The sequence below is a fragment of the Mytilus edulis genome, chromosome 1, assembly GCF_963676685.1.
Source record: "Mytilus edulis chromosome 1, xbMytEdul2.2, whole genome shotgun sequence".
NCBI lineage: Eukaryota > Metazoa > Mollusca > Bivalvia > Mytilida > Mytilidae > Mytilus > Mytilus edulis.
Window position 1 is genome coordinate 31,492,954 of NC_092344.1, and position 27,699 is coordinate 31,520,652.

The 27,699-nt window shown below is 31.7% G+C and overlaps 2 protein-coding genes across 2 annotated transcripts; one reads left to right on the top strand and one right to left on the bottom strand.

Annotated features, from left to right (window-relative positions):
* Window positions 1-3,131: 3,131 nt before the first annotated feature.
* LOC139519364 (UDP-galactose translocator-like) lies at window positions 3,132-16,609 on the bottom strand. The gene is made up of 3 exons (XM_071311376.1): window positions 16,537-16,609; window positions 5,988-6,376; window positions 3,132-5,319 (listed from the first exon to the last, which is right to left on the bottom strand). Exons 1-3 carry the CDS (start codon window positions 16,547-16,549, stop codon window positions 4,705-4,707), a joined length of 1,017 nt encoding a protein of 338 aa, XP_071167477.1. The 5' UTR covers window positions 16,550-16,609; the 3' UTR covers window positions 3,132-4,704.
* Window positions 16,610-17,315: 706 nt separating this feature from the next.
* Window positions 17,316-26,999, top strand: LOC139529656 (uncharacterized). The gene is made up of 2 exons (XM_071325512.1): window positions 17,316-17,375; window positions 24,986-26,999. Exon 2 carries the CDS (start codon window positions 24,991-24,993, stop codon window positions 26,638-26,640), a length of 1,650 nt encoding a protein of 549 aa, XP_071181613.1. The 5' UTR covers window positions 17,316-17,375; window positions 24,986-24,990; the 3' UTR covers window positions 26,641-26,999.
* Window positions 27,000-27,699: the final 700 nt, after the last annotated feature.

Sequence of the window (27,699 nt, forward strand, 5' to 3'; positions counted from 1 at the left end):
GGTAACCCGCGACCACATAATTCTGTTCCTCGAAAACTATGTTTGAAAAAATATGTAAAGTATTTGGAAAGAAACATTGATATGCAATTCTACTAAGTATAATTCTAATGATCAATTTGGCAAAAAAGTATCCCTCTTGTAACCTGAAGTCTGCAGTTTTCTGCGTTATGTATTGTGAACCGTTTTTTGTTTGTTTGTCGTAGTCCTTTGAATCATGGTGAAGTCTGACTTCTTTGGGCCCATTGCTTATTTTATACATCACTATTTCTTTTTAACCCTATAAAATTGACATCATATGACTTAAATATCTTTGCCATGCCAGTAATATGAAAGTTGTTTACCAATCGTTTTGATGTGTTTTTTTGCCATCTTGAAAGGGACTTTCAGTTTCGAGTTTTCCTTGGAGTTCGGTATTTTTTGTTATAACACGTCAAATAAAACTTACGTAATTCCAGCTAAAAGGGATACGGGTAGAATACAAGTTAAAGAAAAGTAAAAGAATCTTTATAAACACTAAAACAAAGAAAGCTTAAACTAACGGAGAACCCTCCTGCATGCGTCAACCATTATATACAGAACCCCAATATCAAAATCTTCCATTAAAATAATCCCCCTGTTCTATGAACGAGATTACGGGCTGACAATAATTCAAAGCAAAACATTAAAAAACAAGAATGTGTTCATAGTACACGGATGCCCCACTCACATTATCATTTTTTATGTTCAGTGGGTCAAAAATCTAATTGGCATTTAGATTGGAAAGATCCTATCATGGGGAACATGTATACTAAATTTCAAGTTGATTGGACTTCAACTTCTTCAAAAACTACCTTGATCAAAAATTTAACCTGAAACTTGCACTATCATTTTCTATGTTTAGTGGACCGTGAAATTGGGGTAAAAAATTTAAGTTGGCATTTAAATTAGAAAGATCATATCATAGGGAACATGAATACTGAGTTTCAAGTTGATTGGACTTCAACTTCATCAAAAACTACCTTGACCAAAAACTTCAACCTGAAGCGGGACAGACGGACGAACGGACGAATGGACGAACAAACGAACGGACGGAGGCACAGACCAGAAACCTTAATGCCCCTCTTCTATCGTAGGTGGGACATAAAAATTAGTAAATCAAAGGATTTCCTTTTTAAACAGATTCTATGTTCACATGTTTTATAATAAAACTTTGCCATCTTAGTTAAACATATTCAACTGTGAAAAAAAGTGATATATCAGATGACTTAAATATCTTTGCCATGTTAGTTATATGACAGTTTTTTACAATCGTTTGATGTGTTTGAGCGTTTTATTTTGCCTAGTAAGGGACTTTCTGTTTTAAATTTTCCTTGGAGTTCGGTATTTGTTGTTCTTGTACATTTTAGAGCTGTTGTTGGTTGTTACAAACCTGTCGACTGACATTGATCGTTTGTTCTGTTTGTGCTTTTATTTTAAGAATTGAAAGGTTCTTTTTGTAAATTTATTAAGGTGTAAAATCGGTGACCTAAGTACATTTTGCATGAAGCGCAGATGCGCTTTAATTTAAAAATGTACGCACGATCAACATTTTTATACCCCAATAAAATTACTAAAAGAAGCACACAGTGCTTATTATTATATGTTTTGCTAGGTATGAAATAAACTCCTCATATATAACAAGGATTGAAATTTTGTATTTGCCCAATACGATTTCTATCAAGTTTTATCTTTTATTTACCTGTGTACTTAACTGCTGAAGTTGGTATCATCATGAATGTTACAATTCATTTAGAAATGAATGTTGATTTCAGAATAATGCGAGATTCCTGTTAGCCATTCATAATAACGTATTATAATGAAATAAATATGTAGCATGTGTAATGTAATATTTGCAGTATGAAGTTCTTTTGTTGAACACATCCTATCATTAGCCGTAACTTGTGTAGTGCCGATTTCAGTCATGATTCTTCTGCTAGAACTTTTTATTTTGCAATTAAAGAACATTCCTGTTAAAAAATGTCTGTCCGTATAATTTGTACAGGCTCGCGCATTACTTTCCAATTGAGATATACGTAAACAGGAAAATAAAAAAATACTGAACTCCGGAGAAACAGAAAGTCCCAAATCAAATGGCAAAATTAAAAGCTGAAACGCCTGGCGTATTGAATCATGAGCCTGGTACCTTTGATAACTATTTACACCCCTGGGTCAATGCAACTTCTAGTGGACCTTTCGTCGTCAAGGTTATCACCAACCCAGTAGTCAGCACTTCGGTGTTGACATGAATATCAATTATAAAATCGTTTTTATAAATTTCCTGTTTACAAAAGTATAAATGTTTTGAAATACTAAGGGTGTTCTTATCCAAGGCATAGATTACCTCAGCCATATCCGGCTTCCTTTATCAATAAAAACTGACGACGAGATTGCATATTAGAATTGAAATTGCGTCTAACACCAATCAGTCAAATAATTATATTCAATTTATTTGTTTCATTCAATCAATAACCTTGTCTTTTATTATCTGTTGTTCTATTACTTTGAAATGGGACGATTATCGGTTGACATAACCATTAATGTAAAAATATTTGTGCAAATAAATATTATGAAATGTCTATTGTCAAATTGTGAAAACACTTGTCTCTTGTGGAATACAAAAAGTTTGACCTCTAAATGTCATTGGTTTTGGATCGTTAGAATGCTGTCTCTTGGATGTTTTTCACAAAGCTTCCTTGTTCATATTCTATTTCATGATGTTATAAAAATTTTTGAATCGACACTTGATCATAAAAATAAAAGTCTTGAATGATTGCGAAAAATTTATTTGTGAAGTAATCATTGTAAATGATTTTGCATAAAAGGAGTTATATGAATTGATGTGTTGTTAAGGAAATTAATCCTACCGTAAAAGAAAATTAAAAAGATATAAAAAAATAAATAATTATACACAAATTAATGACGATAGGAATCAAATTCCTCATGAACACGTTAGTTTATGTCATTGCAAAGTCATTTGGTCGTTGACTTCAAGTACCGTTATGCTCTTCAACTTTGTACTTTATTTGGCTTTTTAAACTTTTTTGGATTCGATCGTCACTGATGAGTCTTTTGTAGACGAAACGCGCGTCTGGCGTATAAACAAAAATTAGTCCTGGTATCTATGATGAGTTTATTTATTATAAAACATAAAAGGAGATGTTGTCCTCCACCAATGAAAACTGACCACCACAAAATAGAACAATAGTCTTGAAAGTGGCGTTAAACACCAATCAATCAATAAATCAATCAATACCACGAAAAAAGTCACGATAAGCATTTTCTTTTCACATTCTCTTAAATTAGTTTTTCTTTTTATTATAACCAGAATCAATTAGGTAGCCGCTTATATCATCCAATCAAGCCAGCAGCAAACTTTTGTTTCTAGCAAACCAATTTTTATGATATGTAGAAAAAAACTTTAAACTGTATAAGACTAAAACGTTCCAAAAAAATCCTAAAATACCAGATTGCTTTCTCCTACCTACAGCTAGTAAAGACAATATAGCTATTCGAGTACACCTACAAGGATGTAATTATTCTTTGGTTAAGTTACATAACAATTATCTTTAAAATCTGAACATATACATCTGGCTATTCACATAATAACTTCTATTTTCTACAACTGAATTAAGAAAAAAAAGGGATGGTATAGGAAATCTTTTCAGATCGAGTTGGATAACTAAACGATTAATTGGAGAAAACAAAAAATGCCAGAAGACGATCTCATTTCACAGGAGTTGAAATAAGGAAATGATTTTTTGTGAAATAAAAAGTCTTTGTAGTTTAAAAAAAGATTTAAAATGCGTTCTTTCGATTTATATCTTGGATATGAAGAATAAGTCTTTTAGTTTGTGTTAACAGTATTCCATATATGGCACAAACAACGTCATTATGAAAACCAATACAAAATATAGGTATTATTAGCGGCTGAATATTTGAAATAGTGCCCTTTATATATTTATTTTATTTTTTGCTACTTTCAGTTTTATAGTGAAAAATAACTGACATTTTTCATAACAAACCTTTTTTTTTTTTTTATATTTGTTCGTCTATAAATCTTGGAATTATATTAAGAAACTAAGTTCCCAGCTCTCTCAGGCAATGATAACCTGAGATGGATATAGCAATCATTGTAGGTCAATTTTTGTAAAAAAACGGTTTCAACTGTATTGGTTGTCATACGTCATTTAACTTCGAGCGTTCATGGTGAAGGTTAATTCAGAAAATCACTTCGGACGCATGCAATAAATAAAGTGCTGTTTTCATTTTAGATACACTTGTCTGTACTGCTGGTAGTGGACTAGCATGCTCCGAAATGACCACCGAAATTAGCTCAGTAGTCAGTGCTTCGGTCTTGACATGATTTAAACTAACATATGCGTTGGGACCCTTTATAGCTTGCTGTTCGATGTGAGCCCGGGATCCACGTTGAAGGAACTTACTCTGACTTATAATGGTTTACTTATACAAATTGTGACTTGGATGGACGGCTGTCTCGTTGGCACTCATACCTCATCTTCTGATATCTTTATTTGATAAATTGTCCGTTTATAAATTTTTAAGAAATTGAGGTTAAACTAGTTACTAGTATTTAAAATTGATAATTTAAGTATCTCGTTTGGATAAATCCGATAATCCAACAATCTATATAGATAAATAATTCTGAGATGGTTATTCTAAATGATGTTATTTCACGGAGCATTTACTATACATGAAGACGGATAATACAACAAGCAAAGCCCCAATAGTGAATTCTTTTGTCAAATGAAAATCAAAAAGATATACTGATATTATACAAGATAAAACAATAGCACCGGAAGTGGCAAAGCCTTTCAATATATTGTTTGCATATTTTACAACGACTGCAGTACACAACCCACCAAACGATTGTAAAAATATAACAAACCACACAACACTATAGTATCCATGAAAAAATCCTTTCTCAAATACTTTGATCCCATCTTTGAAGCCCATTGTAATGAATCCGACGGCTATTCCGAACATCCCAAGTTGAACATTTCTCAACCAAATCGATTTTTTGGTTCCTTTCAAAATCTTTTCAAAGTAAACACCAGAGAAACCCGAAAGACAGCACGATGTAACGACACAGATTATACCAAGTACTCTATTTTTGTCCTCGTCAAGAGTTACTCCTTTTGTAGATTTTGTTGATGGTAAAAGTACCACTGACACGCCTACAAATAAAATACACAAGGATATCCATTGAAGCCTTGAAATCTTCGTCTTCAACATAATGACAGAACAAATCGCTGTGGTAAAGATCTTTAGTTGATATGTTACCTAAAAAAGAGGAGGGTAAAGTGGTTTTTAATCCTGATACGCATATTGTATTTTAAGAATTTGATAATTAGTAAATACGAATTATTGAAAATATTATATAAATTGTAACTTAATGAAATGAAAGTCACTAAAATACTAAAAAAGTGAAAATGATTTTACATACTGTAGAAACGAGCTACTCAGATTAAAAACTAAAGAAATATCGAGAGACAAAAATGAGAGTTAATTAGATGATACCGGTTATACTATTAACTAGATGATACCGGTAATACTATTAACTAGATGATACCGGTAATACTATTAACTAGATGATACCGGTAATACTATTAACTAGATGATACCGGTAATACTATTAACTAGATGATACCGGTAATACTATTAGTTACATTTTCAAAACTACTTTAAAATATGTGTGTGTAAAATGCTATACCTGTATAGCTAGCAGATATCAATGTTTGATGGCCCCCAACAAAATTATATTAAAATAGCTGATATCCCTTAGTTTAGACAATATTTTATTTTCAAAAAGTGCACGAAATATAATTATACAATTAAATACAACTTATATCCCTTAACGTTATTACAAAAGGGGAATATCTTTAACTATAAAACATTCACAGGTTTATGAACAATTAAATACACTTTAATTTTGAAAGTAAAGCTAGTACCTGACACGTAGCGGCATCAAGATTTGAAACTGCAACATAGAACAGATTGTTTTGGAAGACATATATAATGGCAGGGATGGACATACGTATGCAGTCCACAGGCTGGTCAATAATATTTTTCACCAAATGGCGAACTGATTTTGGTACACTCTTTTCTTGGTAAAGGATGATGGCAAATGAAGCCATCATTTTAAACGCCTCGCACTGGATAACAGCTGTGGATGCAATGAACATGTCACCTTTCTGAGTCCTCACATAACGCATCACCATGATCACAAGTGTCGTCTGCACTGCGAGTAAAACCAAACTTAGATATTTCAACAGTTTTGTCTTTCTTTTAGGTGTTGAAGAATTTGACAATACTTCATGTTGATATAAAGTTTCCTTGTCTAAAATATATCAAAGTTTTATTAAAACTACAGTTCTACACTATGACTAATATACTTTACATAAAAAAATTAAAAAAAGAAGGAAAAGCAGCTCGTATTTTGACAGACCGTTTAGTGTTATGTGTTTATATGACTTTTTTGTATTTACAATGTAAGAGGTACGTCAATATACTCTCACTGACCATATATTATCAACTATTATTCCAATTTGGTTTCTGTAATTTGATCAAGAATCTGATACCGTTATCTAGTAGAGGCCACTGCTGATGGAGTATTCTTCTCCGATCGAGAGTATCACCAAACGGTAGTCCGCACGTATGTGTTGACATGAGTTAAATAAATGATATGGTCATAATTACAAATAAAAATTGTATTTATTCGAAATACAAAATATTTTCTATCCAAGGATAGAATACCTTAGCTATATTTGGTAGAACCTTTCGGAATGATTGTTCCTCAATTCTTTTCAACATCGTATTTTTTTGGCCTTTTTAACTTTCTTTTTTGGCCTTTTTAACTTTCTTTTATAGTCAAGCGTTACTGGTGAGTCTTTTGTGCGTCTGGTGAAGACTACCGGTAACACTGGTTCTAGAGTAAATCTTTGTTAAAATAAAAATGCCATGCCCTCTGTATTTTGCATAGGATTAGTGCAGCTTCTGTCAATAAACACTTTTTGGATATAGAACCACCAAAATAATCCAATAGTGCTGTCAAATTAAGGATGAACTGAGAATACAAAACCCTACAGTGCTTGCAAATTTCTGTTGAAATGCTTAGAACCTGACGAAATGTCCTGGTTATTTACAGTACAAGAATTTGAAGGACATGTTCTGCAATTTGCCGGTATTTTCTTTGAATCCACTGTTTTGTCCAATCACACGAAAAAAGTTCTTCGAAATGAGTTTATTTCCACTTTCGAAAGACTTGTTGCTAGACTGGTCATATCGTTTTGATCGATTCCCCTTTTCAGATTTACTGACGATAGTGGGGCGCAAATAAGGAGCGTCATCTTATCACAAACCATATTCAAATTAATTTAGTCGCCAATTTCATGAATTGTTGCTCCTCAATCCTCAATCGTAAGGCCTGTTGGCAAAACTTATCCCAATGTGCAGGTTTCTCTTTAGTGCGTTTTAGCGGTCCTTTTCTCCTTGGCTATATTTACCCAAAGTCTGCGTTAATGATTTATAATTAATCAGTTTCCCTGTCCTTGAAATCGTCTTAGACCTTTTGACTTTGAATATGTATTGGTTGCGATATCCCTGTCATTGAAAAGGAATCTGGAGTTGACACACCTGTTGATTTAACTGTTTGTTTAAAGCAGCTTTTTAAATTGTTGATTGATAACATTGACTTTTTTCTGTTGTTGAACGTTTGCTGAAACAGTTGAAATTAACGATACTGCACCAACAGCAGACAACTCAGTACATGCACTTGATTCGTTCTCCTATTGTACTGTCTCAAATTATTATGGAAAAAGTAAAATCACAAAAATACTTAACACAGAGGAAAATCTAATCGGAAAGTCCCTAATCACATGGCAAAATCAAATGACAAAACACATCAAAAACGAATGGACAAGAACTGTCTTATTCTGGACTTAGTAAAGGCATTTTCAAATGTAGAAAATGGTGGATTAAACCTGGTTTTATAGCGCTAAACCTCTGACTTTGATGCCAGTCTCATCAAATTCCGTTATATTTACAATGATGCGTGAACTAAACAGATATAATAAATAAAACAATCAAAATATGGGTACAGCAGCCATCATCGTGTAACAATTTTAAAATAACAATTTAACAGAACACAAAAATATCTTTCCACAAACACATTCATTGAGAGCCCGTATCGGACATCATACACGTATCAGATACATATATACATATATAAATGTGACCAACCCCGAATGTCGTTAAAAGACAAAAAAAATAAAATATATCGAACTCAAAGGAAAATATTCAAACCGGAAAGTCTCTAATTTTCGTGTACCTTCTGTACTGAAACATTTAAATCTCAAACTTTGCATAGTACAATAAAATCGAAACAGTACAAACGGCAAAAACTCGAACCCATGCATCTAACACCAAAAATTGTGGAAATAAGTACTATTGTAGAACTAACTATATATAAGTCAAACAAATAGTAATGAAAATTAAAAAAAAAAGCAAAATTGATGAACTAAATTTAGTATGTTTTTTTTTTTAATGTTTTCATACCAAGAATCAATATCATCACAAGATGCAAGAGACCATTACTTATGGAACACCACAGCTGTCTTATGTGGAACTCTGATATTACTTTATGTTGTTTTATCATTACTTAATAATAGTTTGTCTTTATTTGATATGGTTTTGACATTACGTAATGATGTTTTAATATAACTCAATATGGAATAGTCATTACTTTATGATATTTCGATTTTACACGATATGGTTTCGTATTGACTTGATATAGTTTTGTTATTACTCAATATGGTTTTGTCATTACTCGATGTGGTTTCACCATTATTTAATATGGTTGTGTCATTAGTCAATGTGGTTTTAACACTACTTGATGTGTATGTGACTTAACGTAATGTAATTGTTCCATTACATGATGTGATTTTGTTATTTCGTAATGATGATTTGCCATTCTTTATATGGTTTTAACATTACGTAATTATGTTTCAAAATTTGACCATTTTACACTACTTGATGTGTTTGTTTCATTACTTAATGTGGTCGTGTCATTCTTTGATGTGGTTCTGTCATTCTTTGATGTGGTTATCTCATTACTTGATGAGGTAAAACCACGTGACCTATTTCGGAAAAAACCTGTTCTATTTTTAGATAGATTTCCATGTTGTATGTGCTTTTGATGCGTTTGGCCATCCATCTAATTAGTGTTCAAATTAAAGTTCGGGTTACTGTTTAAGTTAAACTTTGAGTTAGTTTTCGAATTCAAGTCATACTTATAATTAAAGTTCTAGTTAGAATTGATTTTCGAGTTGGACTTCGCGTTTGAGTCACATTTAAAGGCAGAGTTCTAGTAACAACTTTGAATTTGAATCACTTCTTGAGGTAGAGTTTGAGTTGGATTCGAATTTAAGTCTCATTTAGACTCATTAAGATTTCAAGTTGAAATTCGAGCTATTTTATCTGTCTTTTTGAGTTCGTAATTAAGTTTTCTATCGCGGAACAAGGGCTTTAGCTCGGGCTTCCGAAAAGAGGGCTCCGAGATATGCGTACTAAATAAACAATGTGCAGTATACAAAACGCAAATAGGAGTTGAAATAAAGTTAGATGTAGCGAGTTTTTTTCACCCAAAAGAGGAAAAATAATAAAAAGAAAAAACCACATGCACACCATCAAGACATGTAGAAACAGCTTGCAGAGTAATAAATTCCTAGCATTCAATCTGTAGGAGGAGTTATTGTAGGATTTAATAATGTCCTCCATGAAAAAATGTCCACCGGACACATTTTGACAATATTTACTTATTTAAATGTGTCCTGGACACAATTTCCTATGAAAGCATGTCCTTAGGTATGAAAAAGTGTCCATGCACATGGACATTATTCACTACCATGATATTGTCCAGGTGGACATTGTTTTCACAGGACATTGTGTCCGCCAAGGCACTTTTTGATATGATTAAAGTATTAAATGATTCCATTGCCTTGTTATTACTGGACGCATTTTAACTTTAATTACGAACTTGGAATTAATTGTTGCTTTGACATAAAAATTGTCTCATTGGCACTCATACCATCCTTATCTTCATATCTATATTTTTTAATATAATTATATACATGTTAGATGCTGTTCTATTTTATTTTCCTTTGAAGACACAATTAAATAACATTCACTACGAAAATTTGTTCAGCAGATGGACCATATTTCATAACTGTTGCTGTAAAATGCTGTCCACTTAGGAGACAATATTTCATGGCAATGGACATTATTTATTTTCTATTGCCTTCTTATCTGACATAATAAATATTACAAAGTTCTTCATATTTGATTTTACACTTCCTTCTTATTGTTATTCTTTCATTGTCATAACCATTTGTTGGGAATTTCTTAGAACTTAAATTTCTCTATATTCACTTCCATCCATTATTTCTTTGTTTACATTTGTATATTGATCAATTTCTCACCAATCCTTCATATTTTAATTAAAATTTAAGTATAATAAAACTTTGTAATGACCTTTGTATTACTTCCCTTAGAGGACACAATTTAATAGCAACTACTATGAAAATTTGTCCTGTGAGTGGACACTATTTCATATTGTTAGCAGTAAAAATTTGTCCTTTTGAGGGACACCATTCCATGGCAATGGACATTATTAAATACCAAATTTCAATGAAAAAGTGTCCATGTGGACACTTTTTCATAGGACACTATTATATCTTACATTATCTGGAAACGCCCTACTTATGCAAGTAAAGGAGTAGGTCCAGTAAGACCCCTTTTTGGCCCCAAAATATAGCAGTTTTACAAAATTGTTAAAATGTAAACTTTTAGTTATTTATTGGACAGTATAATACATATATAAAGGTTAAGGATGAACACGGATGCGGCCACTTTTATTTTTGACAAAAACCATTTGAAAAGTGACATTTTCCTGCATATTTGGTAAATTTTTCATATTTGAGCTTGAATCGGGTCGTTTTTAATGACTAAATCAGTTAAAATCTTTCAAATAAATTATTAGATTCAAATGAAATAGACACTTAAGTGCTTAAAAATTGGTCAAAATCTTTCGTAAGATGAACCTGAAATATGAGGCAAAAATCGGTCCTTACCGGACCTACTCCTTTCCCAAAAATGGCGAAGTTCAACTTTCTCCCGAAGAGCACATATTAATAAAATTAAACCCTTACCACATGCAGCACACCGTCAATATATGTACTAACAGACAGTAAAGAGAAAACTTCCTAAGATTCAAACTGTTGGAGGAGTTATGCAGAATAACTATGTACCCATAATGACACGGAAAGACGGACGGAAGGACAAATGTTAAACACTATGCCCCCAACTTTCAGTTGCTGTAAAGTTGCGGTGGCTAAAAAACCATTTCAATTGGCTGGCTCAATAGATCGGTATGACTGGGTAATTTAAATCCATCGGGGTGAGCTCGGGTTCCCCAGAAAGGTAAGGAGATTCTGCTCAACGTGTGGCATCCGTCGTGTTATTTGCGAAATTACAAACCGAGTGATTTGGTCTTATTTGGAAGTTCAAAAGAGGAAGGTATTATGGTTACGACAACTGGAACATGTTCGCCATCACATGTGAAACAGATTATTTTTCAATTAGTGCGAGATTGATCAGAGAATTCAATTGATTTAAAAGTAAAAGATTGATATTCGTATATATGTTCAAATGGTCATTAATTTTTCTTTTAGAGAATTCTTATTTTACAGTATTGATGCTTTGTTGCTTAGTCCGAGCCCCGTCCTCCGATTTTCCTGTGACTAAAATGTGAGTTGATTTGAAGTGTCTCATTTTTTTACAAAAAAGTATTAGTCTTTTGATTTGTGTCGAGCCTGCGACATAAATGTAGCGGCAGTGAGACACAACAACGTCATCGAAAGTGGCGTCATTTCGGGACCTTTTATAGCTTACAATGGGGTATTGGTTTTGCTCATTGTTGAAAACCATGCAGTTTTGTTTTAGTAAAATAAAACCGAATTAAACTGTTTTGACATGATATATTTATTACCTCCATGAAGTGTTTTAAAACTTGCATAGGAGTTTTTCCTCAATATCAAGAAAAATTATCTACAGAAAAACATTTTAAATTTATTTTTTTGACCGATGAATGAACAGCCGATCAACATTACGCTTTTACACTGAAAGCAGCAATATCAGGCGAGACACAGCGTTCCGTGTACTTTTTTACAAATTTATTATAATACTGATTCTATTTGAAAACATATAGATCAAATAATAGGACCAAGTGGTTTGGGGATATCCCAATTATATCCGAAATACTGTAAAATTTTTAGGATTTTTTTTTTTTTTATTATTTTCTGCCCTTTTTTATACCAAATAACTCTGAACAACCACTCGAACTTTAATTTGATTTTAACTTTGGCGATACCCATTCAAAGCACATTAAACAAACGATACATTGAAATCTGTTAAAAAAAAAAATTATTTTCACATTGTGCATGGTGGCCTTTTGTAGCTGACTATACGGAGTGTTGAAGGCTGTACGGATGCCTATATATGATTTCTTATATCCACTGCATTTAAACTCTGGTGGATACTTGTCTCATTGGCAATCACACCACATCTTACTTTATTTCAACTCCTATGTTGCGTTTTGTATACTGCAAGTGTTTATTTAGTACGCATATCCCGGAGCCCTCTTTTCGAAAGCCCGAGCAAAAGCCCTTGTTCCGCGATAGAAAATTTAATTACGAACTCAAAAAAACATATAAAATAGCTCGAATTTCAACTCGAAATCTTAATTAATAAAAATTAGACTTAAATTCGAATTTTACTCAAACTCTACATCAAGAAGTAACTCAAATTCAAAGTTGTAACTAGAACTCTGCCTTTAAATGTGACTCAAACTCGAAGTCCAACTCGAAACTCAATGCTTACTAAAACTTTAATTATAAGTATGACTTGAATTCGAAAACTAACTGAAAGTTTAACTCAAACAGTAACCCGAACTTTAATTTGAACACTAATTAGATGGATGGCCAAACGCATTCAAAGCACATACAATATGGAAATCTATCTAAAATAAAACAGGTTTTTCCGAATTAGTCACGTGGTTTTACCTCATCAAGTAATGGGATAAGCACATCAAAGAATGACAGAACCACATCAAAGAATGACACGACCACATTAAGTAATGAAACAAACACATCAAGTAGTGTAAAATGGTCAAATTTTAAAACATAATTACGTAATGTTAAAACCATATAAATAATGGACAAATCATCATTACGGAATAACAAAACCACATCATGTAATGAAACAACTACATTACGCTCAGTCACATACACATCAAGTAATCATGGTAAAACCACATTGACTAATGACACAACCATATTAAATAATGGTGAAACCACATCGAGTAATGACAAAACCATATTGAGTAATGACAAAACCGTATCAAGTCAATACGAAACCATATCGTGTAATATCGAAATATCATTAAGTAATGACTATTCCATATTGAGTTATATTAAAACATCATTACGTAATGTCAAAACCATATCGAATAAAGACAAACTATTATTAAGTAATGATAAAACAACATAAAGTAATATCAGAGTTCCACATAAGACAGCTGTGGCGTTCCATAATTTCTTCATCTTCAAGTGAGATTTCAAATGAAACTGAAAATGATATATATCACATCTCAAAACTTGCGAAGCCATACAAATTAAATTTACAACTATAGTATCGTTACCTTAAACAAGCGCCTAATATCTTTATTTAAAGGCTCTGAGCACTTTGATTCAACTTCCTTGCTAACTTTTGAAGAAGAAAAAAATTATATCTGAAAAAATTAAGCTGCGTATGGCTGTTGTTACATCATTCCCATAAAGTTTAAATCCTTTGGCGTTAAAGATTATCAGACAGGGTTTTTGGAAATTGACCATGATAAAGAAACAACGCCTGATATCTGTCTTCAGTCTTCAGTAAAATTCAAATGAGAATCATCTGTAGAAAGCAAACACAACTTCTATGACAAGTAAATCAAAAGGAGTTTCAAAATATGGCCGTGTTCACATTGAGCTAAACTCGATGTGGTATTATTGTTCTCTTCATTTAAACTCGATAACCTTCCCAAAAATCAATGTTTGTATGTAGTTTAAAACAGGTTTTGATAACACGTAGTCAATGTCAATGTAGACCAATGTGTTGGTTAAGTGTTGATTAAACACGATATTTAAAACGTGGATAGCATTGTGAATACTGAAGGAAAAAGTTTAATTACAAAAATACTGAACTCAAAAAATTCAACACGGAAAGTCAAAAGCTCAAACACATCAAACGAATGGATAACAACTGTCATAACCATGAATGGTACAGGCATTTTCTTATTTAGACAATGGTGGATTAAACTTGGTTTTATAGCTAGCTAAACTTCTCACTTATATGACAGTCGCATTGAATTCCATTATTTGACAACAATGAGTGAAAAAAACAAAGACATAATAGGTAAAAATGTCAAATATATGGGTACAGCAGTCAACATAATCGTAATGACTATAAAATCAAACAAACATGTAACAAAGACGCACAAAAAGGGATATAGACAAAGCACATTAGCAAAAATAAAAGATAAGACTACAAATATTTACAGTAGCATAATTACATAATGACAGGATGTATAAGTACAGAGCCACGTCATTTGTATCAAAGAAATACAAAAATGCATATAAACAAAGCACATTAGCAAAAATGAAAGACAAGATTACAAAAACTATATGTATGAAAATAACACAAAAATGCAAATAGACAATTAAAGAACATTAGCAAAAATGAAAGACAATACAAAATTTGTTATAGAAAAATAACACAATGAAGGGATAAATAAGTACAGAGTCACGTCTAATGGATATCATCGAAAAACAGACTATGTTGGGATGTACAAGTACCCGGCCACGTCCACTTGTATTTATAGTATTTGTATTTTTATCCTTCTGATGAGTTGAGCCTTTTTCAACTGATTTATGTAGTTCGTTATTATGTTTTACTGTGTCACCAGTGTCCGAGGTTAGGGGAGGGTTGGGATCCCTCTAGCATGTTTAACCCTGCCACATTCTCTATGTATGTGCCTGTCCCAAGTCAGGAGCCTGAAATTCAATGGTTGTCGTTTGTTTATGTGTTACAAATTTTTTTTTCGTTCATTTTTTGTAAATACTATAGGCCGTTAGTTTTCTCGTTTGAATTGTTTTACATTGTCATTTCGGGGCCTTTTATAGCTGACTATGCGGTATGGGCTTTGCTCATTGTTGAAGACCGTACGGTATTGTTATTAATTTCTGTGTCATGTTGGTCTCTTGTGGAGAGTTGTCTCATTGGCAATCATACCACATCTTTTTTCTTTCTTTTTTTTATATATAAACAATTAAAGTAATATTCATAAAGACAAATAAAAGAATAACATTACACGTTGTTAAGACGATAAGCAACGTCAGTGCACATAATCTATACTTCAAGACTATCATGTATCATTTGTAAAGTTGATGCGGAATATTTATCAACAAGGTTTTGGTACCTTCCGATGAACTTTTTTTTAGAGACGTTCTTTGGCATATACCTTGTTCGTCAACTTACTGCTCATACACTGGTGTTTACTGGAAGTTACATATATTGAATAAATATGATTAAAATAATACTATGAACTAGTTATTCTTCTATTCTTATGGTTAATAAATAATAATTATAAATCAACTGTTTACAAAACTTAAGATTTTGAAATACTAAGGCCTTTCTACTTGAGGAATAGATTACCATAGCTGAATGTGGCAAAATTTATAAGATTTTTTGGTTTCAAATACTTTCAACCTCGCACTTTGTTAGGCCTTTTAACCTTTTTTTTCGAGCGTCACTGATGAGTCATTTATAGACGGAACGCGCGTCTTGCACAAATACACAATTTCAATTCTGGTAGTTATGACTATGATGAGTTCATCAAGAAGAGCGGATATTTTATAATTGTGGAATCAAAATCAAGTTGAGGTTACATTAATTTTATCGTCCTTGATATACATTGGATATATGCGGTTTAATATAAAAAGGTTACGAAGGATCGAAGCTAACCAATTGTAGTATATCACATGGTATAATAGTAATATGATATCTGTAAATCCTAATAAAAATAGTATTTGAATTGCGTTTCGGCAATTCAAATCTAAATACAGTTCAGAAATATTTTTATGATGAATCTAGTTATAAGCATAGACAAGTTTTTGTTTTGAAAAAAATAATATATAGTATCCAACATCTTAAATATATATATATATATATATATATATATATTGATTATAAGTTGGGTGAAAAAATGTTTAAAGATATATGTCCTCATTTTATTTTAGCTACTTATTTATTTGTTTTTATCAACAAAATGTTTAGTTACAAACAATACACATATATATTTTAAGAAAGGAACCAAATATGAAAAGATTAAATTTAAAAGCTTACCATAAAAAGACATTTTAAATATGAGCTATATACCAGTGTACGTAAAGTACTGAACTGAGATATTCATGCATTTGTAACATATGTTGATCATAGTTTTTTTGTTGTTGTTTTTAAAGTAAAACCAAACTTAGAAAAATGTTCATGAATGGTTTACAAATTAATAGCTAAAGTCAAATGATGTCACTGTAGGTTAATTTGTTCTGTCATGGTATTTTCAAAATGTAAACAAGCGCAGTTTTTTTCAATCATCCTTATTCTACAATAGACTTACTCGCATACGACAGTGAAAATGAACTAACTGGATTTGCACTTTACATACACTGGCCATTAGAACTATGGAAAAGGAGACAAATAATTTTTTAACACCATTGTCGAGTTTTTCTCATGTTTGTTTTGTCTCTGTATTTGCGAAAATGATAATTGATTTTCCCGTCTAAATAAAGAATAGTTAAAGGTATTGTACAAAAACAATATTTAAGAGATACTCTTTTAAAAACAGATTGCACTATCATTAATAGATTTGTAGTGTTCTCGTACATTAGACACTTTTTTCTCTGGAAAGGTTTTAATCAGAGCATAGGAAAATCGTTCGCTAAAAAGGTTTGCCATTTTCAGTTTTATTTTCCATACATTGAATTTTTTTTAACAAAAATATTACACCAGTTTCATGAAAGTTAACTCCATTTTATCCGCCCAATTGACACAATTATAAATCTAATGACCATGTTATCTGACATTGTGTAATATTTATTTAAGTTATCTGAATAAGGTTAATTGATAATAGAACGATATGCAGAGTATGGTAGGTTCAGCTTTTGACAGTGTACTGCAAATATAAGGTAATATTATTATTTTGATGTCCTCTAAATTTATATTAAAATCACTATTTTTACGTATTGTTATTATCGCGTATAATTCCGTACTGTTCAAAACAATGGCACTGATATTGCATTGTTTCAATTAAGCCGTTTTATGAACCCATGAAGAAGTGCTTTTTCGGTTACAAATTATAAATCAAGGTTTAACCCAGATAGATCATAGGAAAATGTCTGTACATTTCAAGAATATGACAGGTAGTTTGCAGTTATTTTATTGGTTCATATAGTCGAGCATTTGGTTTTGTTAGTTTTTTTCACTTCCCTTTTTTAATTAACATATGAGTTTGGTATTTTTGTTATTACAATTTTGTAACATTTACAATAAAATACATAAATATCTAATAGATCGTTGAATTTCTCATTAAATAATCCACACAAATATGTTTTATAGTTTGTTTTTAAATATTCACTTGAGGCAAACAATAAATATACAAATTCAAAATTCAAATGATTTTTAATTCTATTGAAAAGAGAACGTGAGAACACAACATTGTTTAAAATACTCCTCTTGAATTATTCAGGATCATTAATTCATATATAAGGTTTAAAGTCTAGCGGATTGAAATTGTTTCAATATGTTTAATCTGATAATAATGACGGTATAGATGAGTCTTATGTAGACGAAACGCGCGTCTGTCGTATTAAACTATGATCCTGGTACCTTTGATAACTATATAGACTACCATCCGAAGACGATACCAAATACGCTTGAAGTATTTCTACTTTTTGTTCATATCTGCTTCATGAAGTGATCAGTACAAATAATTATCAAAATATAATGATATCAACCATCATAGGTTAATGTCTCTTTGGGTCTTTAACGTAAAACAAAAAGTCTGGATTCGTCACTGCCTTAAATTCCTGTTTATTTTTGCAAATGCCCTATATCTATATTTGTATTTCTCATACAACCATTTATATTTACTGAAAATTTCTACAAAATTAATATTGTAAAGGCAAACTGATAAAGAACACCATGTACTAAATCCTGATGTACTAATATTGCTTTCATCCGTTACTATCTTCTATGTTCTTTGTCCGATTGTCACCAATGTTTCCAATTTTGTTAAGACAATGCTTTTTATTAATTTTTGAACAACTTTTATCGAAAACGGATTGTGTTTTTTTAAATTACTATCTGTAACCTGTAACATCTATGTTATAAAGACACATACGTTTTGATAATGTATTAATTCATTATTGTTTCATAAATCAAACTCATCCCTTCAGTGTATAATTAATTGCTTTTGTTAATTTGTCTGTTTGATCGTGTTAAGACATTTACAATAAAATACATAAATATCTAATAGATTTTTGAATTTCTCATTAAATAATCCACACACATATGTTTTATAGTTTGTTTTTAAATATTCACTTGAGGCAAACAATAAATATACAAATTCAAAATTCAAATGATTTTTATTTCTATTGAAAAGAGGACGTGAGAACACAACATTGTTTAAAATACTCCTCTTGAATTATTCAGGATCATTAATTCATATATAAGGTTTAAAGTCTAGCGGAATGAAATTGCTTCAATATGTTTAATCTGATAATAATAACGGTATAGATGAGTCTTATGTAGACGAAACGCGCGTCTGTCGTATTAAACCTGATCCTGATCCTGGTACCTTTGATAACTATATAGACTACCATCCGAAGACGATACCAAATACCCTTGAAGTATTTCTACTTTTTGTTCATATCTGCTTCATGAAGTGATCAGTACAAATAATTATCAAAATATAATAATATCAACCATCTAATGTCTCTTTGGGTCTTTAACGTAAATAAATAGTCTGGATCCGTCACTGCCTTAAATTCCTGTTTATTTTTGCAAATGCCCTATATCTATATTTGTATTTCTCATACAACCATTTATATTTACTGAAATTTTCTACAAAATTACGATTGTAAAGGCAAACTGATAAAGAACACCATGTACTAAATCCTGATGTACTAATATTGCTTTTATCCGTTATTATCTTCTATGTTCTTTGTCCGATTGTCACCAATGTTTCCAATTTTTTAAGACAATGCTTTTTATTAATTTTTGAACAACTTTTATCGAAAACGGATTGTGTTTTTTTAAATTACTATCTGTAACCTGTAACATCTATGTTATAAAGACACATACGTTTTGATAATGTATTAATTCATTATTGTTTCATAGATCAAACTCATCCCTTCAGTGTATAATTAATTGCTTTTGTTAATTTGTCTGTTTGAAAGGAAAACATTTTTATTTATAGTGGATTGTGAAAAAAGTTATTACAACTTATATTAATCCTTTTCTATTTTGCGGGTGCGAGTGATGCCTTGTAGCGGCATAAGCCTGCTCTTTTCTACAAAGAGTGTCTCTCTCTTAAAACTGGTCAGCCATTGTTCGTCCTCTTCCGACATACTATCATCGTTTATCAAGACCATACTCGTAAAAGGTGTCATGGGAGAGCCGAAAATTAAGTCCTCAAATTTTCGCAGGAAGCAGTAGGTTCCGCTCCTATAGAATAAATATATGACCAAAGCAAAACTTTTTAAAATGTTGCCTTCCAAACGATATTACGTTCCCCCGAAAAAAAAACCCTAGATCCGCATCTGAAAGCTACTGTTCCAAAAAGGTAAATAGCTATCGTTATTATTCTGTGGTGAACGTGTTGAAATGTACTATGATATATTATTGAGTTATGTATTTCTTTGTCCTTGGTGTTCATGAATTTATTTGTACTGTATAAGTATCATGTTATTTTTTCATTTAAGCTGGGTTTTTTTTCTTAAAATGTCCGATACCAAGTCAGAAATATGTCAGTTTTAGCTTACAGTTCGTTTTTTGTTTGTTTGTTGTTGCACTTTAGTGTTTCTATTGTGTTGTTGTTTTCCTTTTATAGTTGAAGTGTTTTCCTCGGTTTAAGTTTTGTAACCCGGATTTATTTTCTCTAATTCGGTTGATGACTTTTGAACAGCGGTATACCAATGTTGCCTTTATTTATATGGGTAGCAACAAACGAAAATACAAAAAAAAAAAATGAACAGTCATGGTACGGTTCTTATATTTCAGTCGCTGCATTAGTTCCGTTAGGTTAATTTTTTCAGTTATGTTTTGGAATAGTTTTTACATACAGTTCAGTACTGATTTTTTTGTACTACTTAGAATCGCTTACGATTCAGAATTGATTTCTCAGTAATACTAAGTAACAGTAACAATATATATAGGTTTGATTTTGTCGTGCAGGTTCGGTCCAAATTCAAATCAGTGCGGTATTTATATTTGTTCTAGGGTAAAGTTAATTGTAAAAAAATACATTCTTTAAATGAGCACTCCATAAATTTGTATAAGGGGGACCACTGACTGCATAAAAAGCCTACCACTCCAGTCAGGCTTCAACGATTCCTTAAATTATCAACAAGTCCCCCTGGTCCCTTATAAATCCTCTGAGTATTGGTAACAGAGCTAGATAAATTTGTGTTAATAAGAAGCTCACAATGTATTTAGTTGACTTAATTGTTTCCATAATTTAAGAGAGTTATTTCTAGATCTACCCAGAGATGGGTCCGATTACTTTCAATGAAATTGATTAAATTACAATTACTTTGTCATTTGTACGATTAAATTAAATTAATGGTTACATCATTTCTGAAAGTATCTGATTAAATTAATGATTACATTGGCAAAGTAATCATGATTACATCTGATTACAATGAATTTAAAGACAAAACATTTTGAATGATGTGGATGAATAAACGTTTAATATAACTTAAAGCATTTTTGAGAACGTATTTTATTTGGTTCAATTATAAAATGATAACTTCAAATTAAATGTCATCTATTTAAATAAACACCAAATTTCACTACACATACATACATTACACTTTATCACCAATGATCTCTAAATTATTTTGAATTAAATTTAATAAAGATATATCATAATCAAGAGTTTTTTTGTTTGTCTTCTGACCTCTTTCATAATTTATATGTATTCCAAGTTGCAGTTTATGGAAGTTTAAATATGGATGAAATAAAGTTACATTTGTACCAGTTAAAACTGTTTTAAATTTTAATAGAAATGTTTAATCAAATTGTAAACAATATGTATTAAAGTACTAAAAACCATTGCATTTTACACGTCTAGTCCAAATACAAAAAAAAGTTTAAACAACATTACTGTTCGTTACCGGTTAATAAGTTAAATAAAATTTTGGAGGATTGCAACACAATTTCATATAGCAGTCCTAAGTATGAAATTGTTCAAATTATTATGGCATATTGTTATTCTAAATTATTTCCCAAAATTGATCGCCCTGAAGATCATAAAAAACATTTTATTAAAATTAAGTATGTCAATAAAGGCTTTGATTTTGTAAATATTGCCGGTATATTTAACGACCATTCTGTTAAAGAACAAATTCCTGGATATTTTGACAATACTGAGCTACCTCTTATTTGTTATATTTACAAGAAATCTCCCCGGAAATTTGTGTTTAATTATAGTCAATTGTGTAAAGATGTTAATATCAGTGAAAATACCTACTTCATGTAATTGCAGTAATTCCGAATATATTTATGGACCCATTTCCCATGTTATAACAGGAGATCTTAACATCGTTCAAGACCGAGAGTTAAAATCATTCCTCAGTAAAGGACCTAAATATCGTCCCCCGTCAATTATTAATTGGAATGAGTGTCGTAATATCATCCACGACTCACTCCATACTTACTGTATGAAATGGATAAAACGGGAAAAAGCTGATAAAAAATCTTTGGACTGTTTTTTTTAATTTAGTAACGAAGATAGTTGATATACGTATTCAACATTTTAAAGAACATTTTACTATTAACAATAACCACAATAAACCTATTTCTCGTATCAAACATAAACTAAAAGAACTAGCCAAGGTATTTGTTTTTGTCCCGGCCGATAAAGCTGCTAATAATATTATTATTGTTTGACGTAAATTTTACATTGAGGTTTTGAAAAAGGAAATCACCAATTCACAAACATTCCAACTGACTCCTTTTTCAGAAAACGAAATCTGTAACAACCATCAACTTTTAGCCACCGCTTTTCGAGCAGAGCCAAATACAATGAAAGTCGCAACTATGTATTGGCTTCCGAAGCTACACAAAACCTCTTACAAATATAGATTTATTTCGTCTTCAAGCCATTGTTCAACTACTAAATTGTCTATTCTTCTTACCAGCACACTTGGTACAATTAAAAACCTGATAATAAATTGTTCAAATAAGGCCTTCGAAAATAGTGGAATAAATTACCTTTGGAGTGTCAAGAACTCGTTGGAAGTACTTGATAAATTGCATGCTTATATTGGTGATTTTGAATCTGTTCAAAGTTTTGATTTTTCTACCCTGTATACCACATTGCCTCACATTCTCATTAAGAAAAAATTCACACACCTAATTAAATGGGCATTCAAAAAATCAGAATGTGAATATATATGTTCAAACTCTTTTAGGTCATTTTTTAGTAGCAATAAACAAAAAAACTATGTTAATTGGACATGCTTTGATACTATATATGATAAAAGGGATGATTTTTCATTTCCTATCGTTAGTTATCCGGTTTTAAATGGTAACGTTCCCTTGTCACCATCTCACGGTGTTTATATATCTCAACTTGTACGATTCGCTCGTGTATGTAACAATGTTTTAGATTTTAACGAGAGAAATTTATGTATTACTGAAAAATTATTACACCAGGGTTTTCGATATCACAAACTAGTCAAAACATTTACTAAATTTTATCATCGGCATAAAGACATCATTCGTAAATATAGCTCAACATGCAGACTTCTAATACGTTCAGGTATTTCACATCCAATTTTTTATGGAAATATTCTTTATCAAGCACAAAGGTGTCAGTATTCACCCCAGAAACTTACAAAACCTTTGAATAGACTTATTAAGAAGGGATATAATTACGATACTGTTGTCAAGTCATTAAAGATTGCATATTTTGGCGTTAATATTGAGTCACTGATAAGGTCTTTGCATCGGAACTAAACACATTTATTCTAAAAACAGTTGTTGGTATGACACGGGTTATGTTCTTCTCATATATGTTATAATGGTATGATACTAAACCCCTAACGGGAAAGATTGTGCCTGATGTTCATATGATGAAATCATAATCTTTCAGTCAGTTTAACTGAAGTCTGGAGCTTGCATGTCAGTTAACTGCTAGTAGTCTGTTGTTATTTATGTATTATTGTCATTTTGTTTATTTTCTTTGGTTACATCTTCTGACATCAGACTCGGACTTCTCTTGAACTAATTTTTAATGTGCGTATTGTTATGCGTTTACTTTTCTACATTGGTTAGAGGTATAGGGGGAGGGTTGAGATCTCACAAACATGTTTAACCCCACCGCATTTTTGCGCCTGTCCCAAGTCAGGAGCCTCTGGCCTTTGTTAGTCTTAACTTTAGTTTCTTGTACAATTTGGAAATTAGTATGGCGTTCATTATCACTGGACTAGTATATATTTGTTTAGGGGCCAGCTCAGGGACGCCTCCGGGTGCGGGAATTTCTCGCTACATTGAAGACCTGTTGGTGACCCTCTGCTGTTGTTTTTTATTTGGTCGGGTTGTTGTCTCTTTGACACATTCCCCATTTCCATTCTCAATTTTATATTTGTCCAACTTTTAATTTAGTTTGTGCTAATTAGATAAACTTTCATGTCTAATTTATCTTTTATCATATATAAATCCCTACAGCTATACTCAATTGGTAATTGCAATAAAATCAAACCTTAATTAGTCTCCTACCTGTCAATTCAAAGTTGACAAAAATCACAAAAATTAACAAAAGATTATAATTCAGGGTTAAAGAAAAGTTTTACTTGAATATATAACAGTTATTATCAAATATTAATATGAAGATCATTATAAAACGATGAATATACATGTATGTACAATATCTTTTACCAAGATAAAAGGTATATAATTGTATTATATGTCCCTGCTTAGGCTAATGATGACTTTTCAATACTTTAACAGTTTATTTTTTTACTTAAGTAGACAAGCTTAAAGTAACCAAACCATTTTAGTACATGTTGTATGTTAAAAATTTATCAAATATGAACAAAGAGGTTCCTTTAATGACCAAAAACACAATTTTAGATTGTTTTCATTGTAATCAGAATGTAATCAAAAAGTAATCATGATTACAGGGTATTTTGAAAAGTAATTGATTAAATTAAATTACATGTAATCAGATTTTTGGCTGATTAATGATTACACTGATTACTTGAAAAATTGTGATCCATTACAGCTGATTAATGATTACAATTACAATTACCCCAAGTCTGGATCTACCACATTAATGATCTTTAAGGGATTAAAGTATAAATAGACAGAGCGGAAACATTATCATAATTTAGAAAGGGAGGACGACAAGTCTAAAAGAAAAGGACAGATAGGAAAATAAACAATAATTCACTAAAATTCATATTAAATTTCCCTTTTTATTCTTTATATAACTTTGAACAGCGGTATATTACTGTTACCTGTATTTGCCCTAACTGTACGAAACATTGATTTGTGTTTCCTTCTTTTCTAGCAAAAATGTCAAGTCAGCATAAAACACAAGGCTTTCGTGGAAATCAATCAACAGCGATCAATTATTCAGAACGACCAACTGAGTTTATGGAAGCGTACAGTCAAAAACAAGGCGTAGACGACAAAGAAAGAAATTTAATAACCAAAATAGCAAACTTCCGACTTTGCTTAAAACACAAGGGACATCACCTAGAATACTTTTGTTTTAATGATGACCAATTAGTTTGTAAGGAATGTTCGTATGACAAACACAAAAAATGTTTAAATATTTCAACAACAGCTGAGGCATGCAAGGGTGCTTTGAAATCACATGCATTTCTAGAACTAAGAAATAAGCTCGATACTGTCCTTAAAATCCTAAAAGATGCAGAAGAGCGCGAATCATCTGATATGACGTCTGCTCATTCAGACAGAAAGAGTCTGAAATCTCGCAGTGATGACCATACTTCAATTGCAACATTGGACAGAGCAGGACAAAAGTCTGTCTCATTTCACAAGTCTAGGTCCAATCAAATGCTTACTTTTATGTCTGAGGTAAATGAACACATACAATGTTTTGAATTTGTCGAAAAACAAGGTTCTGATGAATATGCTTTTCTATTTTCTCACGTGTGTAAGAATATTATTAATGACTTAGAGTTTGATGTTACAAATTATGTAGAGAAACCAAGAGTACGAAAGCTTTCCATTAAACAACACAAGCCGGGTGAATCAGTTTTATCACTGATGGGTGTTAAGTTTCATAATACTGAAACTGTGCCAGTTTTTGAGAATAACAAGATGTCACCCAAAATTTCTCCATCGGATAAAATGTTAACTTTTCCGCCGATTGAGTTAAAAAGAAAAAATGCCAGTTTGAAGCGAACAACAATTGAACCAATGCTTGTTGTTAGTCCATCTTTTAGTTTTGTTAGTGACCTCGATTTGAGCAGCACAAAATTGTGCAGCATTAGTGGAATGACTACCATGGAAAATGACATGCTCATTCTTTGCGATTCAAACTTTCCGAGAATATTAATTTTTAAGAACGACTTGTTTTTGTACAAAATGGACATTCGATATGAATCCTGGGATATTGCGCCCATAATTGAAATGGACGTTTTTGTAACGTCACCAGTGAATGAAGATCACGTAATACAATACATTGATATAAACAAAAAAGCAGTTGTGAAAGAGACAAAAATTAAACGCTGTGAACAGGGGGGCATAGCTACCGCCAACAAAGCCATACTAATAGGTTTAGAGGATAAAGTTAAGATCTTAGATCACAGAGGTCGTCAAATGCGAACTATGTCGGGAATAAGTGGAAAAATAAATTATGTCCATGTTTGTGTAAACAACAACATCGTAATAGTTACTAAAGACAGCGTTCACTCAGTAACCTCCGAAGGAGTTCTTGTGTTTTCATACACGTCAACTGATCTGATGTTGCCAGGTAAACCAGCCAGTGATCAACAAGATAACATTTATATACCTGGATTATACTCAAACGTAGTGCATCGCCTTACATCTGATGGGAAATTCATCGACGCAGTTTTAAACGAAAAGAACAAAATTTATTTCCCGACGGCAGTTTGCTTTGATATCAATTATACAAAGTTGTATGTTACCACCAACTCCGGAAACGCAGTAAAGATGTTCAAAGTAGAGAAATAATTTTGAAAATAAGCTATTCTTGTATTGATCAAATACGTTGAGTTATTGATATGTGGTGGGAAAAAAATGTTTATTTGAACGTTGGATACATTCTTGTCAATAAATTATATTTGTAATAATTTTAAGGATGTATTCTTTTGACGTATCATTTTCGTTGAAGTTTCGTGCGGGAATTATTTCAAAAACATGTCAAATATATTCAGATTGGCCCACATCATCTGTAGTGAAAGAAAAAATAATTGTAAAACTATGATTTTCATGATAATAGCACAAAAATAGGTAGAAATTGAGAAAAAATAATAAAATTATTAAAAATGGGTACTTTCAAATGGCTATAGAAAAAAACCTCAAACGCTGAAGTACACCATCATATAATCATTACTTCACCAATTACTTTTTGTACAGTTTTAAAACCCCCAAAAAGCTGGTTTAGAAAAAGTTTAATTCTAGAATGTTTGGCTCTTCGGAGGTGTATATATCCTTCAACATTTCAAATGAGTGTTCATAAAACTAATATTCTATCTACACGGCAGATGCAATCGGTAACACATATTTGACGAATGTTTTTCGGAATGACAGATTGGTGAATATAATCTTGTTTACTCCAATCTACCATTAGCTCCTTGTTATTGGCGTTTCTTCATCTCAGTTAATCCAAGTTGTCAGCACTTCGGTGTTGACATGAATATCAATTATATGGTCATCTTCATAAATTTAGTGTTTGCAATAGTATGAATTATTTGACATACTGATTTTTTTTTATCCCAGCCATACATTACCTAAGCCGTATTTTGCACAATTTTTTGGAATTTTGGGTCCTAACTGCTCTTCAACCATGTACTTGTTTTGGCTTTTTATCTATTTTGATCTGAGCGCCACTGGTGTGTCTTATGTGTACGAAACGCGCGCCTGACGTATAAAATTATAAAGGTGTCAGACCACAAATTACTTCCTCGAATTAAGAATGTATGTACAAGTAGCCCTACTCTTACACATAATAGTGCTTTTGGTGTCCTTGTTAACTTTAACTAACCGTCAAAGTTGCAGAAATCAAACTTT